Source organism: Anguilla anguilla, chromosome 12 (genome assembly GCF_013347855.1).
Source record: "Anguilla anguilla isolate fAngAng1 chromosome 12, fAngAng1.pri, whole genome shotgun sequence".
Taxonomy (NCBI): domain Eukaryota; kingdom Metazoa; phylum Chordata; class Actinopteri; order Anguilliformes; family Anguillidae; genus Anguilla; species Anguilla anguilla.
In genome coordinates, this window is record NC_049212.1 from 22,048,025 (window position 1) to 22,068,828 (window position 20,804).

At 52.4% G+C, this 20,804-nt stretch overlaps 1 protein-coding gene across 1 annotated transcript in view; it reads right to left on the minus strand.

The window, feature by feature from the left end:
* LOC118209690 (cytoplasmic dynein 2 heavy chain 1) overlaps nt 1-20,804 on the minus strand; it is a 158,113-nt gene that overhangs the window by 39,654 nt on the left and 97,655 nt on the right. The window contains 7 exon segments of the mRNA XM_035385246.1: nt 1,014-1,118; nt 1,450-1,661; nt 3,181-3,256; nt 5,310-5,465; nt 6,307-6,417; nt 14,175-14,300; nt 14,901-15,061. Coding sequence (XP_035241137.1) covers nt 1,014-1,118; nt 1,450-1,661; nt 3,181-3,256; nt 5,310-5,465; nt 6,307-6,417; nt 14,175-14,300; nt 14,901-15,061 — 947 coding nt within the window.

Sequence of the window (20,804 nt, forward strand, 5' to 3'; positions counted from 1 at the left end):
ATTACGCTTCAGGTTCAGCTCACGGTCAGATGACTGGACATTCTCCTATAAAATTTCCTGGTACAGAGCAGAATTCATGGATTCCTTTACACTGGCCAGTGGTCCAGGTCCCAAGGCAGCAAAGGATCCCCACACAATCACACTACCATCAAACTAGTTCTTTTTTTTTTTACTCTTAAAAGTAAAGGGCCCAGTCAAATTAGCCTGATAAACTTGCTGGAACCAGGCTGACTCCCTGTGGTCCAGGGCACAGGCCGTGTTTATGTGCAGACAGCTTCACGCGACAGCAAATACGAGTACTCTAGAGCAAGGCCTTCTCTATGCAAAGCTCCCAATCATACACTCTGCCTCGCTGTACTTCCGCTCAGCAGTTAAAACCCTGAGAGTCTGCCTCAGCACGGTCAGTTCTGTCTGCAGCGTCCTAAGAAGACAGCGGTCTGCTTCAGCTGTGCACAGATGGGCAAGGTGCACAGCGTGGAGTCACGAGCGCGCCTCCCTGTCATCGCCGGGCCGCTCCCTCGCAGGCTCCCGTCTTCCACAGGAAACCTCTGCTCCCTGGCCCGGCGGCGTCCGGCGGCGCGGGCCTGCGTCAGCGCCGCCGTCCCCCAGCCAGCCGCGCCGCTCCGCGCCTTTGATCGCACGGAATGCGCCGGCTCAGCGCATACTTTCCCAGAACCCCCGGCCCACCCGGGCCGCCGCGGGGCCCCCGGCGCTGAGAGATTTACCCCGCTCGCTCCCGCCCCCGCCCCGAAACGCCCGCACGAGGAAGACCGAGAGGAAGAGGAGGAGGGAGGCCGGGAGACCCATTAAGGGTGGGCCTCCTCTGTCCCAGCCTGCGTTTGATTTATTGAGCTCGGCTGTCTCGCACCAGTGCTGCAGGTTTCAGTTTCTCATCGGTCTGCGTACCTCTCTGGAAGCTCGGGTAGGAACCTGTGCCTCCACCTTTGGCTCTGATGAGCCCCGGGGGGCCGGGGGGAGGGGGAGAGAGAGGGGGAAGGGGGGAGGAGTCATACCTGGGCGCTGATGATGCGCTGGGAGGAGCGCTCGATGTTGGCCGGCAGGCCGAAGAACCCGGGCCTGTCGTCCTCGGGCAGGTTCTCGATCACGCCGCGGTAGTCCTGAAATGCAGTACCGCCATCAGAACCCCAGCGTCCCAACACGATGCTCAGACCTCCCTGTGCAATCGGCTTTCACCTCACAGCCCCCATGTTCCCTAATCAATGCTGTCTGCAGCACACTGACCGCTTCATTTACCCTGACTGACTAACTGAACCACAAGCACACTGCGCTGAACTGAAAGGCCTGTAAAACTGCTCTCTGAAAAGGGATCAGTATCTGTACATGCACGTAAAACGGCTGTCTGGAGCTGCAACTCTATCTTGTTAATGCAAGTGTTTAACTGACAGAACTGCGCACAGTTCATTATGCTAATTATCCAAGCACACCAACCAAGATACTGCAGGAGTTGGGCAGGCTCATCTGGGAGGGGAAGGCCACGCCCTTCTTGCCGCGCCCTTGGGGCCCGGAGATGAGCCGGGAGCTGAAGTACTGCTGCAGGTAGGAGCGCAGGATGCGCAGGTCGCTCAGGCTGTCGATGCGCCCGCCGTAGATGGCGTTCTCCAGCAGCCCGTGCACAAACTCCCACTGGATGTCCTTCGCCCCTGCAATGACCACACCAGCCAGGCTCAGCCTTATACTGCCCCATTCATTCACCTCACACTTCACCACTCACCTCACACTTCACTCAAATTACACTTCACCATTCACCTCACACTTCACCACTCACCTCACACTTCACTCAAATTACACTTCACCATCCACCTCACACTTCACCATTAATCATACACTTCACTCAAATTACACTTCACCATTCACCTCACACTTCACCATTAAACATACACTTCACTCAAATTACACTTCACCATTCACCTCACACTTCACCATTCACCTCACACTTCACCACTCACCTTACACATCACCATTCACCTCACACTTCACCACTCACCTTACACTTCACCACTCACCTCACACTTCACCACTCACCTCACACTTCACCATTCACCTTACACTTCACCACTCACCTTACACTTCACCACTCACCTCACACTTCACCACTCACCTCACACTTCACCACTCACCTTACACTTCACCATTCACCTCACACTTCACCACTCACCTAACACTTCACCACTCACCTTACACTTCACCATTCACCTCACACTTCACCATTAACCATACACTTCACTCAAATTACACTTCACCATTCACCTCACACTTCACCATTAACCATACACTTCACTCAAATTACACTTCACCATTCACCTCACACTTCACCACTCACCTTACACATCACCAACGGATTATAATATTCACTAGTAACATAATATTCACATTCTATTGTATATGCGACTACATGCAGAACACAGCAACAGGGAACATTGTACTCCTCGATATCATATTTACTAACATTAATTAAAGTCGGGTGAAAAACCAAAAATGTGTTTCTCAGAAGATATCATTTATCTGCTACTGACTCATTAAACATCAATCACTGCACATGATATGCAATGTTTTCCTTTTAGCACTTTATGAATGCACTTAATTTTGCGCACAATTGAGATGAAGTTCATATAGTGTGATAAAGCTGTCTGAACTCTTAAACATCCCGAATATTCTCCCCTTGATGTAATTTGTAAAACTGTCAAACATTCTTTTTAAAGTATATTCCCTTTAACGTTATTCTGGTAAGGTGCCATCTTCAACGGAACAGATCTGTATGTATCCACATACCCTCCTCCTTTGTAGCTATATTTACTGACTACAGTTGGGGGTGGAGACAAAGCCATTTGCCTGATTTTTTTTTTTGCGTTAACAATGTACAGAATTACAATATCATCAAGGCCAATATACCTCTTCACATACTAAGGTTTCCTTTGTCTTCCATGTCCATTAGAACAAAGGGGGAAAAGACACTTTGACTGATGGGAGGGAATAATGGCTTTTGATAGAGTGTACTGTGAGATAGAAGCGTCCTTTAAGACAGGCAGACCTGAGCACCCGTGACTATAATAACACAAGATCAAAGCTCGCCGTGACGATGAAGAGGAAACTGTCCTGACTCCAGAATGTTTGCTTTGAGATGAGCAGGAGACGGTGGCTGTTCCAGTCGCCTTTACTAACCGTCAAAGAGCCTGTCGATGATCTCGAACCCGGCACGGAGATCAGAGAGAGAGAACTCATAGAACTTTGTCCAGCCCTGGAGAAGAGGATGAAATGATGTGATCAAAAAAGAAAACCAGAGCCGCATAAAGACGATAAAATCTTTACGAGTAAACGGGCAAACCTTTATGCATCAAACAAAACAAGGCTGCGTAAAAACAGGGTATACAGCTCCCAACGCAGCCACGCTACGTATAATAAGGGGCATATTTTAAAGTGAGAAGGGCCGTGATGCCTGTGCAGGGCTGATGAAATGGATCTCAGATGGAGAGATGTAACCGAGCACCCAGCTGTGCCCCCCCCCGGAAGCCCCGCCCCTCGCTGCTGTTAAACTGGCAACTCATTTATGATGCAAATCCGCGCTGAAAATTAATTTCTGAATTATTACAATAATGAATCCCAAATTAATCCTTCGGCCTTATTTACAGTTTGGCACTTTGTTATCAATCAGCCGCCAATCCGATGGCGGATTGTAATTGGAATGACCCCGAGGTTAATTCACTTCTGCCCGGGAAAGAGGAGACCTCACGTGTGATATCTTTTTAAAAAAAGAGAGATGTTTATTAAAAGCATGATGCGTTGGATGCTTTTAATAAACTGACTTCCCACGATTTGCTCCGCTTAACAGAATCTTTAGCCAGGCATCTTGAATGCAGTGCCAGTGCTGCACTGAAGGGGGCGCCAGACTGAGCTCTCGTCTGTGGGTTGGCTGCATGACGTCCTCCAAAGAGCTTACAGTATAACGGGAACAGCTTACCGTCAGGATAACGGACAGGTTCGAGGTGCCACCTTTACAGATGGGGACAGATGGGCTGGGACCATGTTCCTCTGAGGGGGGGGGGCTGGTGGAGGGTACTGGGACAATCTAATTTAATTTGAATGACACCCCGGGGCCGCCACATGGCTTCTGCAGGCATCCTGCTTGCTACTGTATGTCCAATGTGACTGCCTGTCTGACTGGCATGACCCAGATGCTCGAGGAGGAGGAGGAGGGGGCGGGACGGGGGTCCTGGGACCCCTGCCCGCGGTTAAGCGGGACGACATCTGGAGACGCGGCCCGCGACCAATTCTAGCCCCGCAGGCGTTCCCAAGGAGGCGATCCAAAGCCAAGGAGCCTTAGAGGTGAGCCCAGAGAGCGGGAGGCGGAGAGGAGAGCAGGCCGCGAGTACCTTCTCAGGCAGAATACAAAACACCGGGCGCGAGATCTATACTGCGCTCGGCCATTAAGGTACGATCATGTCCCTGTAAAAGGTGTGTAATTAACCTCTGCTAAATAAACGCTGGAGCCGCGGCTGCCAGCACAAATTTAACCAAGGAGTTTTAATTACAACCGCAGAACCACTGGAGCCTTTTCATCTCAAAAAGCTTAATTGGTGACTTAATCATTTAATTGTGCGCCTGTGTGTTTGTGAGGGCAAAAGAGGCTGAAGATAAACGCCAGTGCGGTTTGTGTATTTAATTACTCGGCCTTGTCACTAGGGAGACGGGCACCGTGTGATCTGTAACAGAAAAGCGGCCCCCGGGGACGGAAGCGCACGCCGCTCTGTCTCCGACCTTGGCGGGACTATTCTGCTTCTGATGGCTCTCCTGCTGCACGCTCCACAGCCCGCGTCCGCTCCTCACACACAGACAGGGGCTCCGGGTTCACATCCGCAGTGAAGTCAAGCGAAGCGCGGAGCACAGTGTACTGCGTGTGTCTGATAGAGCCATCAGGGTGAGATGTGCTCAACACTGATACGTGAGTGCAGGTAAACCCTTCATTTTTCTGTCACTCATCTTCAAATGAAAGAAAACTATGCCCCTGCAGAATCAGGTGTGCCTTCATTGAACATGCAGGTTTCACTCTTCTCATATTTGAATTTTTTCAAATACGATAAAGCTTATTTTTAATAATATTGACCTATACTTCTTAAAGCTATTTTTAATAACTGAATAATCAGTGTGAGTTTATATATAGATATTTTTTAAAGGTTCTCATTCACCTGTATTGGCTGGGTGACCAAGAATAACTGCAATGTATTATCAAAACTCAAAGGAGGGCTACTTGGGAGTTGTATTGCATGACAAGAGGGTTCGGGAATGGAGCCTACCTGGGGGATGTAGTTCCGACGCTCCTGGCACACAGCGTGGAACCAGGCGAGGCAGAATAGGGACTGCGCCCGGGGGAGCAGGCCTCCCTTGCTGATCTGCTCAGGGGTCCAGGACTCGTACGTCCTCATCAGGTTCTTCTTCAGCCCTGGAGGCGCCTGTGGGAAAAAAACAATAATTACACTTACGTGTAATGTGATTGGCTGCGGCGACATTATTCCAGCTTTCATTCGGCCGATCGATAAATCGCGGGCTCTGTCATTAGCGTGTCAGCAGCGCTGGTCATATCAGTCCTGCTCATTCTGAAGCCCGTCTCCCATCTGCTCTCCGCCATTTGCATTTCCATTACGGGCCTGAGAGCGCTGCCACTGGAGCACTTCACCATAAACCACACCGTTCACCGCCGGAAGATGGCTTAAAACAATCGGCCCTTTTGCTTACCGATGGCAATTATTTTACAAACGCTCAACGAAGAGCATTGCTTTACCCGTTACAATTAATTTGCCGCGGTAGCGCTGGCTTTTTATGTAACATTTTACCCGGTACAAGGCTTTAAATTGCTTTCAGGAATTCTGGCTTGCTGTCAGAAATAATAGAAAGCGGGCACTTCACACGACTGAAATAACTCGGCGTAAGAAATTATGTATGGATCTCGCACGCCCCAGTTCTTGGCAAGCGAGCATCCTCTAAAAGGCCTGTCAAGCACTGTGCACGGTCAAGAAGCAGCCTTCATACCACGGGGGCAACCGAGCTCCAAGGCACATTCCCCATGTACAGTAATAACATTCACTATGCAGCATAGCATAGCGCAGCCTGCAGGCTGTTGCCATGGGGACTAGGTCACTGCGCTGCTTTATTGATAAAAGTTCAGTTCATCCACAAGCCCATATATTCCACATAACAGGCATGGCCTCACGACAGGAGAAACTTGCTCACAGAAGCATGTTTTGTGTGAAAGCGGAGCTGTAAGGCAGGCGACAGGGAAGCGCGCGCTCTCACCTCGTATGTAATCTTCAGGCTGGACTGGAGGAGAATGGGGCTGAATTTGGGGTGCACCTCAGCGGTGAGCCACAGACGGAATCCCGCTTTGGGCTGCAGGACGTTCAGCTCCTGGGGGGGGAATAAAATACAAACTGGGAAAAGCCTTTCCTTCCCGAAGCTGCTTCTTAAAGATTGAAATTTACGGCCTGTCTAGTACGTTTAGGAGAGCACACAGCGGCAGCAGTCTCAGATGAGGACTGACTGGCAGAGGGAAGCAGTTCCTGATGCACACAGTTTCAACAGTCTGAGTTAAGAGGAGTACGACAGCCTCATTTTACAGCCCAAACATTTCAGGATGAGTGTGCCTTTCCCAGGAACATTGGTCATTTAGCTTTATCCTCAACTTACCCGAGACCCTTTCAGATAGCTGCCTGAAGACACAAGTTTAAATGCACTGCAGGCTTTGCATGTGCTTGCTCTCCTTGCGTTTGCATTGGCCTCACCCTGTGGAGGTCCTTTGTCTACTGCCTTTTCCCCATCATCAGGAAGCACTAGCTGTCTAATGCACAGATGCTATATTCCAGTAACAGGGAGGGAGAGTGAGAGGATGACATTGGTGAGAAACTGACCTTGCTTCTGTCCAATTAGTTTGCTTTAGCTGATTATTTAAGCATGAGAGCTCTGCGTAATGGCTTTAATGGGGCTGCAGGACCCGGGCTCCGGCCATTTCACACAATGGCGGTCAAATGAGGGCGCCGACTCTCTCTCTCTCTCTCTGTCTCTCTGTCCCTCTCTCTCTCTCTCTCTCTGTCCCTCTCTGAGGTAAAAACAGAAAGCCCAGGAGCTCTGTGCCGTCACTTTTCATTTACACTATAAATATCCTTTGTGTTCAGTGTCACGCCATTTTGAGTTTTTGACACGCAACTGCAAATGTTGCCTCAAGTGTTTCTTGCAAATTTGCGCATGCCTGTACATACACGTGTATCACCACCGTCTTTCCTTTGCATTCCAAACTGCGTCCAAATGTCGCCATCTGCACTTAATCATGCGTCCTCTGTTTAACTTTAAAAAATCTTATTCTCCAGATGCATTGGAAGCATAAACTTGCGTTTGGCCTGAGGGAGAAATCTGGTTGTACTGCTGGGAAACTGCGGGTTTGTCAGAATGACAGTCTAGAGGCCTCCGTCAGAGCTGTCAAGCCGGGACCGTCCTTTCTCCCGCATCGTCCTGCTCACTGATCACAGCGGCCTGGCCCACACTCTGCCAGCGTGACTGCAGGACTGAAGCTCCGCCCACAGAACCAACCACAGCAGCAGACTGAATGAAGCTCCGCCCATAGAACCAACCGGAGCAGCAGACTGAAAGAAGCTCCACCCATAGAACCAACCGGAGCAGCAGACTGAATGAAGCTCCGCCCATAGAACCAACCACAGCAGCACACTGAATGAAGCTCCGCCCATAGAACCAACCGGAGCAGCAGACTGAATGAAGCTCCGCCCATAGAACCAACCACAGCAGCAGACTGAATGAAGCTCCGCCCATAGAACCAACCGGAGCAGAAGACTGAATGAAGCTCAGCCCATAGAACCAACCGGAGCAGCAGACTGAATGAAGCTCCGCCCATAGAACCAACCACAGTAGCAGACTGAAATAAGCTCCGCCCATAGAACCAACCGCAGCAGCAAACTGACTGAAGCTCCGCCCATAGAACCAACCACAGCAGCAAACTGACTGAAGCTCCGCCCATAGAACCAACCACAGCAGCACATTGAATGAAGCTCCGCCCATAGAACCAACCGGAGCAGCAGACTGAATGAAGCTCCGCCCATAGAACCAACCACAGCAGCAGACTGAATGAAGCTCCGCCCACAGAACCAACCGGAGCAGAAGACTGAATGAAGCTCCGCCCATAGAACCAACCGGAGCAGCAGACTGAATGAAGCTCCGCCCATAGAACCAACCGGAGCAGCAGACTGAATGAAGCTCCGCCCATAGAACCAACCGCAGCAGCAGACTGAATGAAGCTCCGCCCATAGAACCAACCAGAGCAGCAGACTGAATGAAGCTCCGCCCATAGAACCAACCGGAGCAGCAGACTGAAATAAGCTCCGCCCATAGAACCAACCGGAGCAGCAGACTGAATGAAGCTCCGCCCATAGAACCAACCGGAGCAGAAGACTGAATGAAGCTCCGCCCATAGAACCAACCGGAGCAGCAGACTGAATGAAGCTCCGCCCATAGAACCAACCGGAGCAGCAGACTGAATGAAGCTCCGCCCATAGAACCAACCGGAGCAGCAGACTGAATGAAGCTCCGCCCATAGAACCAACCAGAGCAGCAGACTGAATGAAGCTCCGCCCATAGAACCAACCGGAGCAGCAGACTGAAATAAGCTCCGCCCATAGAACCAACCGGAGCAGCAGACTGAATGAAGCTCCGCCCATAGACCCAACCGCAGCAGACTGAAATAAGCTCCGCCCATAGAACCAACCGCAGCAGCAGACTGAATGAAGCTCCGCCCATAGAACCAACCGGAGCAGCAGACTGAATGAAGCTCCGCCCATAGAACCAACCAGAGCAGCAGACTGAAAGAAGCTCCGCCCATAGAACCAACCGCAGCAGACAGTGCAGATTCACAAACAAAACAAATTAGAATTAAACTGATTACACATTAAATTCTAACCCCTGCATTTGATTGAACAAACAACATTACCATTTTGAAAACATTCTGCATGTGTTCTAATTAGCAATAAATTAACATGTAAACTAGCACTGCCTGTCTGGATGAAGTTTCTGAAGATGTGGTCTGATATTCTCCATGCAAGAGTATGTGGTTGATCTCCCTTGACACCATCATTCCTCACGGCAGAACAGAATGAAATGTGCACTGCAGCTGTCCTGAGGTGGAAGTTTAACCCAACGATGACCCCAACACTAGCAACAGAAAATTACATGGAACGCAGCAAGTGTAGAGAAAGGTTCCTGTGATGTCACATCCTGTTAGGAGGCGGTTAGTAAACAGAAGTGAAACTACCAAAGAAGGGTATACTATACCCCACAGGAGCTTAAATGTCAGACATCTTTCAAGATCTCCTCCTTTTTGAGATCTATTTTTATTTTTTGTGTATTCATAGAATCAGTGAATGGATATGAGTGCTTCCACCATAAGACTAGATGATGACTATTTTCCACATGTCTACAAGGACATGGCAGAATTTGGGATTTCTACCCTTTACACTGTCAAATAAAAATGTAATTTTATGGTTTCTGGTTGCTGCCTTGCAGGCACCAGTAATGGATCTGAAGGTGCATTCTGAAAGCCGGGGAGTCGGGGCTTGTAATAGGTGTAGTTCAGACCCCGCCCCCGCTCCTCTTCCTGTAGAGGGGAAGGCCGTGAGTGCCCCACAGAGTGAACCTGTCCTGCTCCCCTGGAAATATTCCTCTTCTCTTTTTAGCGTTCTTCAATAGCATCATTCGCTTCAGCCCCCAAAAAACACCCGACCTCACAATCCTCACGATCCTCTGAGCCCAAGACTGTGACAGGTGCTGAGTGGAGCTGTGCAGCTCAATTACACAGCAATATTTCAAAAGCCCAGAAACTGCATGTTTTATGGGGGGGGGGGATCCATGATTTACCATCCCCTCATCACAAACTGTCACTTTTTTTCTTCTTCTTCTGAGGCCTTTTCCCCTTTAATGCCTTGCCTCCGCTAAGACGGAAAAAGTTAAATGAATACAAAACGAGAGGAACTGGCTCAATTATTCAACGCGGCGCACGAGAGCACGCTCGGCGCGAAATTCAGCGCACTGTCATGTTGTCTCGGGTGGTACATAGCTGCGTTTTTGGAGCTGCCGTGCGCTTGGAGGCAGATATAAATGAACGTGCCCTTTCTCTCTCGCGGGAGAGAGCCAGTGAGTCACGCCGATGCGTTAGATCTCCCTTTAATATCTTCTGTCACATAAAGACACAGAGTCTATTATGCAAATCGCTGAGATATTTAGAACCGTAATAACTCTGAGGTGATGCAAACGTTAAAAAAATAAATAAAAGGAGGACTGCAGCGATGCTGTTTCTCTGTTTTCTCCTTAATGGTACGGTGGAATGGCGCTGCATCCTGACGCCGGCACTTCCTCCCTTATCTTCGCTGCACTTGAAGATTCGCTGCACTAAAACCCATTTTGTGAGTTTAACTACCGTGCGTACCGCAGCTCTCCACTCCGTGCTAATTAGCCACGGCAGCATTTCAAATCAAGAGATGATTCATTGTCGTGATTGAGCTCCTCACTCCGCTTCACTCCTACTCATTTAAACATATTGTTTTCGCTCTCATGCGTTCGTACAGCAACAGTCAGGTTTTCCTCCATCTTGCTTAAAGATGTGAAGAGCTGAAAGATGGCCCCCTGCTCCTGCTGGACTCTTTCCTATCGGCTGACGCGGTAATGCGTCAAACTGCAGCCTGCTAGAAGGTCAGCTCTGGAGAGCCTTTTCAGTGGGCAGCGCAGCATTGCTTGTGCTACCACACACTGGTCTACATCACCCGCCGATGCATTCCTCTCACAGAAAACATCGTCATCATCATCATTATTACTGTCTGCTTAACCCTTATAAAGTGAAACTTCCCTAAAAAAGCCGAGCACATGAATAGTATGAATATATTCTGAATATTTAGGTTGCAAACCTAACAGCAAACCAACAGTTCTATCGAGGAATCACTCCCATATGCCTCTGGTGAAAAGCTCAGGTCCTTAATCCTATTACCCACTGCTGCTCTGTGACATAGAGGCCTATCTCCCCTCTGTTGGGTCAGGCAGGGCCATACGATCAGAGAATAAACATGTACACGAGGATATCAGCCTTAACTGGAGCTGAGCCTGAACAGTTCTGGCAGAACTAAAAGGCACTTTTATATTTCCACCGCAAAGAAAGAAAATGGTTTCAAACAAGTGGTTATTTTGTTCATTTTCCGCGGTTTGGCAGAGGGGGGAGCACAGCAGGAGCAGGCTTTGAAGGTTAGGAGCACTTCAGAGGCTACTGTGAGGATACTCTTCATTCCTCCTATTCTGTCTCTCTCTCAGGGCCTTTCACCAGACTGCCCTGTCTGTCTGTCTGTCTGCAGCAGACACGCTCCGAGCATAAGTTCCTCTCCTCCATCCCTCGCTCTGATTTCTCTGGCGCTCCCTCTCTCGGGCCGCCCCGCAGACCGCTGCCGGCCTCCTCTCTGACCGCGGCTCCTTAACCACACCGCTGCACCTCCTCCCCAGAGAGCAGGAGAGGGCGCTACGCCTGAACCAACGAAACGCCTGAAACGCCGCGGCGTCAGGACCAGCGGGGCCGCCGGCGACGGGACCGAGTCTCTGCGGCAGGCGAGACGGGCGCGGCGCTAAGCGCGTCAGGGCCCCTCCCGCGGCTGAGGGAGAACCAGGGGCCCGGACGGAGCAAAGCTTTTAGGGATCATCAGAGCGGCTGAGGGCCCGCAGGAAGCACACGCCCGGTCCGGTTACCGCGGTAGCCCGGATGCGTCTCTCAGGGATAAACGGCGTGAGCAGGAAGAGGCCGCCTGTCGCAGCCAATAAGCTTCAACCGGACTGGGAGCACGGCCGGGGGCCTTTTCCACAAGAGGAGGACACACTCACTGCCACACAGCCTCCCAGCGGCACCGTCTCTATGGGAGGACACACTCACTGCCACACAGCCTCCCAGCGGCACCGTCTCTATGGGAGGACACACTCACTGCCACACAGCCTCCCAACGGCACCGTCTCTATGGGAGGACACACTCACTGCCACACAGCCTCCCAACGGCACCGTCTCTATGGGAGGACACACTCACTGCCACACAGCCTCCCAGCGGCACCGTCTCTATGGGAGGACACACTCACTGCCACACAGCCTCCCAGCGGCACCGTCTCTATGGGAGGACACACTCACTGCCACACAGCCTCCCAACGGCACCGTCTCTATGGGAGGACACACTCACTGCCACACAGCCTCCCAACGGCACCGTCTCTATGGGAGGACACACTCACTGCCACACAGCCTCCCAACGGCACCGTCTCTATGGGAGGACACACTCACTGCCACACAGCCTCCCAACGGCACCGTCTCTATGGGAGGACACACTCACTGCCACACAGCCTCCCCACGGCACAGTCTCTATGGGAGGACACACTCACTGCCACACAGCCTCCCAACAGCACAGTCTCTATGGGAGGACACACTCACTGCCACACAGCCTCCCAGCGGCACCGTCTCTATGGGACACACTCACTGCCACACAGCCTCCCAACGGCACCGTCTCTATGGGAGGACACACTCACTGCCACACAGCCTCCCAGCGGCACCGTCTCTATGGGAGGACACACTCACTGCCACACAGCCTCCCAGCGGCACCGTCTCTATGGGAGGACACACTCACTGCCACACAGCCTCCCAGTGGCACCGTCTCTATGGGAGGACACACTCACTGCCACACAGCCTCCCAGCGGCACCGTCTCTATGGGAGGACACACTCACTGCCACACAGCCTCCCAACGGCACCGTCTCTATGGGAGGACACACTCACTGCCACACAGCCTCCCAGCGGCACCGTCTCTATGGGACACACTCACTGCCACACAGCCTCCCAACGGCACCGTCTCTATGGGAGGACACACTCACTGCCACACAGCCTCCCAACGGCACCGTCTCTATGGGAGGACACACTCACTGCCACACAGCCTCCCAACGGCACCGTCTCTATGGGAGGACACACTCACTGCCACACAGCCTCCCCACGGCACAGTCTCTATGGGAGGACACACTCACTGCCACACAGCCTCCCAACGGCACCGTCTCTATGGGAGGACACACTCACTGCCACACAGCCTCCCAACGGCACCGTCTCTATGGGAGGACACACTCACTGCCACACAGCCTCCCAGCGGCACCGTCTCTATGGGAGGACACACTCACAGCCTCCCAGCGGCACCGTCTCTATGGGACACACTCACTGCCACACAGCCTCCCCACGGCACCGTCTCTATGGGAGGACACACTCACTGCCACACAGCCTCCCAGCGGCACCGTCTCTATGGGAGGACACAGGAGGGGCGGACGCTCGCCTGTAACCGGCCCCAAATGGATTATAAATGCCAAAGAGCAAAAAGGAGTAGACTAAACATGCAGAGCAGCCTCATGGCACGCCTGATAGTGGCAGACACTCCACGGTAAAGTGATCTACGTGACTGGCGTTCCCTAAGACACCGCCACGCACAGCGGACGGAAGTATCCCAGCCCTGCGACACCCTCATTCTCCCACACTGTTAAAATAAAGCACTCTCAAACCCTTCAAGTGGTGGTAACTAAGCTGCCACAAATTTAGGGGGATTTAAAACAGCAGGATTAAAGTGTTTGAGAAAACCTCCGCAGTTCATTGAACAGTCTTTGACCTGTGACAGCAGGATACATGTGAAAATGAGCAGTCATTTGCATATTCATGAGTAATGATTTAAAAAAAAAAAATATTACAAGCCTTTTGGTTTCATAACAGGTCAGCTCTTCCCTGGTTGCATGCTGGGACATATGCATACTTCTGAGCTTCTATTAGCAGCTACAACTCTGGCACCATACATCACACAATTGCTGCTTCATTCAGTATTTCAGCTCAGAAACAGTGTTTGGAAACAAAGGCATGGGCGACACCATTCATTACCCCGAAACTCCACTTGGCCTATTTCAGGGTGGCAGAGATGCTGTTTACTGTAAATACACATGCTTCTAACAGCGCAGCACCCACGTACCTCAGTACCCCCTCCTCCCCTTATCCATGCGCCCCACTACCCCCTTTACTGCAGCACCCACACATGCCGGTACCCCAGTTGCCCCAGAGGCAGAGGAAGCAGCCTGACCTTCTCCAGCAGGGGGAGCCAGGCGGTGACCAGGTGCAGGTTCTTCAGGCAGAGCCACTCCCCGCTGCGAGCGCATTCCCTCAGGGTCTGAATGGCGATGTCGGCCTGGCCCTGGCCCATGGCCACCTGCAGGAGACCAGGAGACGCCATTACCGCCGCTAGCATCCGGAGGGGACGGCGTCACCTATACCACCTACACCACCTATACCACCTACACCACCTATACCACCTACACCACCTATACCACAACACCTAGAACCTCTATACCACAGCAACTCTCCTGTGCTCTCCTGTGCATGTATGTTCATTAGAACTGCTGTGGTCAAGCCACACACACCCAGAGGGCAAACCCAAGGGGAAATGAATGGGCCCATCATTGACAGCAACATTTATCATGAATATCAGTGTTATCAGTAAAAGCAGTAATATTACCAACAGCAGTAGCAGAATGAGGTGATAAGAGGTAGGGAGAGGAGCAATTTTGTCACAGGGAATGCCAGTTTATTTTTAGACTCAATCCACCGTTTGGCTGCCCAGCCAACTACTTCAGTAACCAAGGAAATGAGACTGTAATGTCCTCCTTAATTAACTACTACTCCTTATTGGTTGTTATGGGAACAAGCTAACTGATAACTATTATGGGGAACTCTACTGATGTCAGGCGCCGAACCCAGAGGCCGGTATCGGTATGGGGGGCGGAGGAGGAGGTGGGGCAGGGGGCGGTACCTCGTGGTAGTTCTCCCGGCCCACCGTCTCGCCGGCCAGATCCAGCAGCTCCTGCGAGGGGTCGGCCCCGGGGGAGATGATGATGAGGACGGGCTCGATCTCCAGCGTCTCGCCGAACAGCCGTCTGAGGTTGAGCGGGGGAGGGGACAGCTCCCGCATGCCTGAGGAGGAGAGCGGGGAGCGGGGGAGAGTGAGGCGCCAGGGTTCGAGGAGCGTGGAGGAGGCCGCGCTTCGCCGCAGGCGCACCGGGGAAGGGCAGTGATGCCAGACGACTTGCTTAACCCTTAGACAAGCTGCTCTGTTTTCAGAATTCTAAGTCAGTGTTGTAGAACTCCACTGCTTTCAGCTACCAGTAGTGGCTGTTCAGCATTAGAATGTTCAGTTAAGAACATTCTAATCACATTTGTGATCTGACACCTTAAAAGGTTAAAGGAGAGGAAATCAGACAGGTGCGCCTCACGGCCCCACCCCTGCCACGCCTTCCTCTCATCAGACAGATAGCAGGAGCCCTGGGTCAGGTGAACGTGTTTACCCAATCCTGAGATGGGAGAATCTGGCCAAAAAAAATAATCATGCTTGGGCAAACATTACATTTCTTTAATAAATAACAGCCTTCAATATCAATGCTTGCAGCATAACCTGCATCAGATCATTAAGTTATGTCATTTTATGCTCATTTGGACATGCTCACAAAAACCCAAGAGTTTCTATAATGATGAATTTTCTATAATTCTATAATTACTACACTTTTCTGTCATGATGAATACCTACACCACTGCAGCCACTAAATCCAAGCCTCTTTTCATGCAAGTAAGAACTTCCCAAGTCTGTACTCGCAGTTAAAACAAATCCACAGTGAAAAAGCAAAGGGTAACAGAGACTGATTAGCTAAGCAAATGGGAGAGAGAGAGAGAAGCTTTTGTCTGACCATTGTTAAGATAGAAATCTGGCCTCACTGAGAGTAATTAAATGTCTTTTCCAAAAAACAAATCTTACAGCAGCCAGATTCATTACCATATGCAAACACTGATATACGCATGCACGCACACACACAGGCGTGCACTCTCTCACACACACACACACACACACACACACACACATACACAGGTGCGCACACAAACATACACACTCACTCACACACACAGGGACACACACACAGGCAAGCACACTCACACATACATGGGCACACACATACAGACGCACACCCGCACACACACACACACACACAGGCATACAATGTGGTATAAAGTACTTTATTCCATTTGCATTCTGGTCCCAAAGGCAGGCTTTGGCCTTATGAGTGGTGACGATGCCTTCAGCGACCTTTCCTGAGGATTTCCATAGCAACCGTAATAGAATCGCGAATCGTGTCACCGAAATATACAGAGGAGAGAGAAAACAGCGCCTTTCAGCGAATCGGGACGTGGAACGGAGAGCGCGACGGACGCGTGCGTGTGTGAGAGGCGCGGCCCGCGGAGGCGCTGGTGCTGAAAGGCGGCGCGGAGCGCGTGCAGAGCGAGCGCTCCCTCCTCCCTCCTCCCTCCCGGTGCGCAGCGTGCGCGAGGCGGTCATCCTCCGCTCCCCAGAACGCACGCGCGCCGCTCCACAGAAGAGCGCCCTGACACCGGGGACTTCATTAGAGAGAACGCCGCGCCAACCGGCAGCTGAGCGCCAGCAACAATTACCACAGAGCAGCACGCTCCGTCTGAACGCGCCGCGTACAGTGAGTCACAATTACAACACAGCGGGGGAGCTGTCTAAATATCACAGAGAACTCACAAGAAAGGCTACTTGGGTTAAAAACTTGTGAAAACTTCATTTAGATCATGCTCTTTGGATGGGCTCATATGATGATGTAAAATAATATACCACCACATGCCATTAAAATGGCTGCATGAGGAACAGGACTATTCTTCCTTTCTATAGTCCCCGTCTCCGTCTCTGTGAGCATCTGTTTCCCCTCTATTGATTTAAACAGCAGACTAAGCTTGTAAGCATTGTTCATCTACTCTTACAGCTGCTTGGTGTATAATAATTTGAACAGCATCGGATCTTATTTCCAGTTCTTATGTATTTTTGTGTTCTCTTTTCTTGTCCTCTTTCGTATTGCCTTCCAGAGCACGTTTTTTTGTTTTTCTCCCCCTTCTCTTCAGTTCTGCTTTGTTCAGCTTTTCTCACCTGTTGTACGTGCAGTGATTTTTTCAAATGGCTGAATGTAGAGCACAGGCTTGCTGTGTCTCCTCATACTGATGAGAGCTAACAGAGCAATGAGCCAGCGAGCCAGCGGCATTTTAATAATCCCCACTGAGAGGACAAGTGAATAAAGGCAGGTTTAATAGTATAGTATTGAACAGGACCTGCGTGTGTGTGTGTGTGCGTGTGTGTGGGTATGTGAGTGCGTGTGCATGTGTGTGTGTGTGTGTGCATGCGTGTGTGTGTGTGCGTGTATACAGACAGGGAGGCCAGGATGCTTCTATAATCATTACATTACATTACAGGCATTTGGCAGACGCTCTTATCCAGAGCGACGTACAACAAAGTGTATAACCATAACCAGGAACAAGTATGACGAAACCCCTAGAGAGAAGTACCGGTCCAAGTACAGGGAACAACCGCATAGTTCAACTTGGACCCTGATGGTTAAACTGATTAACACTAACAACCAGAACGGCAACAACGCAATCTATGGAAAAATAAAACTACAAGTAGTCGTTAAGACAGGCGCATCAACTAAGTCACCTATGAAACAGCTGCCTAGTTACAACCCTAAGTTTAGTCATTTACAGGGGGGTAGGGAGGGATGGGGAGAGGTGCAGCCTTAAGAGGTGGGTCTTCAGTCGTCGTTTGAAATGGGTCACAGTCTCAGCTGTTCTGTCAGCTAATCACTGTCAGCTAACAGCCAAACCCACAGCACAGTAGCATGATATACTGTAAGTCTGAAACAGGGAGAAACGGAGCCACGCCCAGTCACCAGCAGGTTGCAGGTTCGGATCTCAGGGCAGGGCTCAATGCCCTCTAAACAGCTTTAGTTAAACTCACCCGCGTCATGTTTCTGCAGAAATGCGCTATGCAGCCGAGGCCCGGATAAGAGCGTCTGCGAGCGACGACCGCGGTCCGGCCCGTCTGGACCCTGCGCCAGGCCAGGGGCCCGCGTCTGTCTGCGCCAGACCTGCGTCTGTCTGCGCCAGGCCAGGGGCCCGCGTCTGTCTGCGCCAGGCCAGGGGCCCGCGTCTGTCTGCGCCAGACCTGCGTCTGTCTGCGCCAGGCCAGGGGCCCGCGTCTGTCTGCGCCAGGCCAGGGGCCCGCGTCTGTCTGCGCCAGGCCAGAGGCCCGCGTCTGTCTGCGCCAGGCCTGCGTCTGTCTGCGCCAGGCCAGGGGCCCGCGTCTGTCTGCGCCAGACCTGCGTTTGTCTGCGCCAGGCCGGGGGCCCGCGTCTGTCTGCACCAGGCCAGGGGCCCGCGTCTGTCTGCGCCAGGCCGGGGGCCCGCGTCTGTCTGCGCCAGGCCAGGGGCCCGCGTCTGTCTGCACCAGGCCAGGGGCCCGCGTCTGTCTGCACCAGGCCAGGGGCCCGCGTCTGTCTGCACCAGGCCAGGGGCCCGCGTCTGTCTGCGCCAGGCCAGGGGCTGCGTCTGTCTGCGCCAGGCCAGGGGCCCGCGTCTGTCTGCACCAGGCCTGCGTCTGTCTGCACCAGGCCGGGGGCCGTGTCTGTCTGCGCCAGGCCAGGGGCCCGCGGGACCCGGGCAGATTAGCGCCGCCCATAAGCCGATTAAAGCGGCGGCGCTCGTCACCGTGGAGCGGGCGGGGACGAGGGCGGCCGAGGCCGCGGCCTTTCATTGGCCCGGCTCACGGGTCCGGAGCGCTAGCCGGCGTCTCTGGCTCGGGCCGACCCTCGGGCCGACCCGCAGCCTGGCGGGGAGCGATAGGGCCGCTGCGTCTCTCCCTGGGCCGGACGTGCCGGGTCATTCCGGTCCGTGAAAACCCCCAGCTGTCGGGGGCAGGACAGCGGAAGACGGATTCCTTCGCTCTTTCGTCCAGATGCCATGAATCATCGCCATTCCACGGCGCTTCCCCAGTCGCCACGGATACACGCCTCTAATGCGGCGGATTTCAGAGGGTACTTCAGAGCATTTTTAAAACATTCTGAAAAAATGATTACATGAATTACTCCAGGGACCAAAGAGCCTTGAAGCTGGAATGAGCTGCCCCTCCCTTCTAGGGGGAGCTTAACACAGCTTGCCCTGTGTACCACATGCATGAAAGACCGGGGAATTGGCTGAGCAGATGGGCTCATGGGGTATGATGTGAAGCCAACTTCTCCATCGGGACGCTTTCAGTGAACGGCCGTTTTAAGGTAGAGCTGGGTCCGGTGTCAGAGCGGGCTGTGGGATGAGGCATTACACAGACCTGCCCGTCTCTCTCGCTCTGTACAGTCAGGCCACTCAAGCCCAGCTGAGCTGCCCGAGCAGCTCCCCTCTGCCCTGACCCACTGACCCCACTAAAGGAGAGGCTGAGGGGAGGAGGCCGGGGGGCAGGCCACAGACCCGCCCTGTTTCAGCTGAGGCCTGTGTTTGGTGCCGGTGGACCGGGACCGAGGGACATTTCAGCAGTGCGCCTACTGTTAGCCCAGCTCTGCCAGTACAGCCCTGTGTGTGCGTGCATGTGTGTGTGCGCATGTGTGTGTGAGTGTGAGTTTGTGTGTGTGTGAGTGCGTGTGTGTGTGTCTGAGCGCGTGCGCCTGTGTGTGTGTGTGTGTGTGTGTGCGCTTGTGTGTGTGTGTGTGTGTGTGTGTGTGCGCTTGTGTGTGTGTGTGTGTGTGTGTGTGTGTGTGTGCGCGCTTGTGTGTGTGTGTGCCTGTGTGTGTGTGTGTGTGTGAGAGAGAGAGTGCATGCCTGTGTGCGTGTGTGTGCGCGTGCGCCTGTGTGTGTGAGTGTGTGCGCTCGTGTGTGTGTGTGTGTGTGTGTGTGTGTGTGTGTGTGCGCGTGCGCCTGTGTGTGTGTGTGCGCGCCTGTGTGTGTGTGTGTGTGCGTGTGTGTGCGCGCGCGCGCGCGTGTGTAAGCTCAGACTCTTCCTCTCTCACACAGGGTGAGCCGGGAGGAGATGGAGCTGTCATATTGTCTGTAGTGCAGAAGGCTTTTGCAGGGAAACAGAGCTTTCTCATTAACTCCACACAGCTGAGGAGACGGGGGCTGGGGGAATGTGTCTGGGGCTCTGAACCCGCCCTTCACCCTGTCAGAAAAACTTTGCTTTAGGTATCTGTCACAATACATCACGCACTCTCACAACTAACACTTCCCAATGATGAAGTGCAGATAGGCTGATTGGTGTTTTTGGCTGAAACTCATTACAAGCACATTACTGCAGCAACAATAACCGAGTCTTCTCCGTGATTTATGGGGACTATAACGAAGAGCAGGATAAATGACATCCACTCAAGCAGCCTTATCACTTCAAATGTTGCTCAGAGGTGTCAATACGCAGTTAATAACAGATAAGGTGCTTCACAATATAAGGCCTCAGTGAATGCAAAAAAACAGACTGTCACCCAAGAAAACTAGCAGGATTTCCATCAACATGTGCAACGTGCATACATGTGTGTGCATGTGCATGTGTCTGGGTGTGTATGGATCCGTGTGGGAGCCTGCGAGGGTGCATGTGTATGTGTGTGTGTGCATGTGTGTGTGTGCAGAATGCGGGGAAAAGCAGCTTGAGTAATGAGAAGCGCTGAGTGAAAGTGAAGGACCGTGGCAAAAAGATGAGTGGAGGCTGCTCCAGCTACACTACGACCACGGCTGTGCCCTTCACCCCTAACCCCAGCACCCCCCCTCCGCCAATCAGCGCGGCGGCGGCGGCGACAGCGAGGTATGAGGAATGGAGAGCATTAACGCACTGACAGCCTTCTCCCCT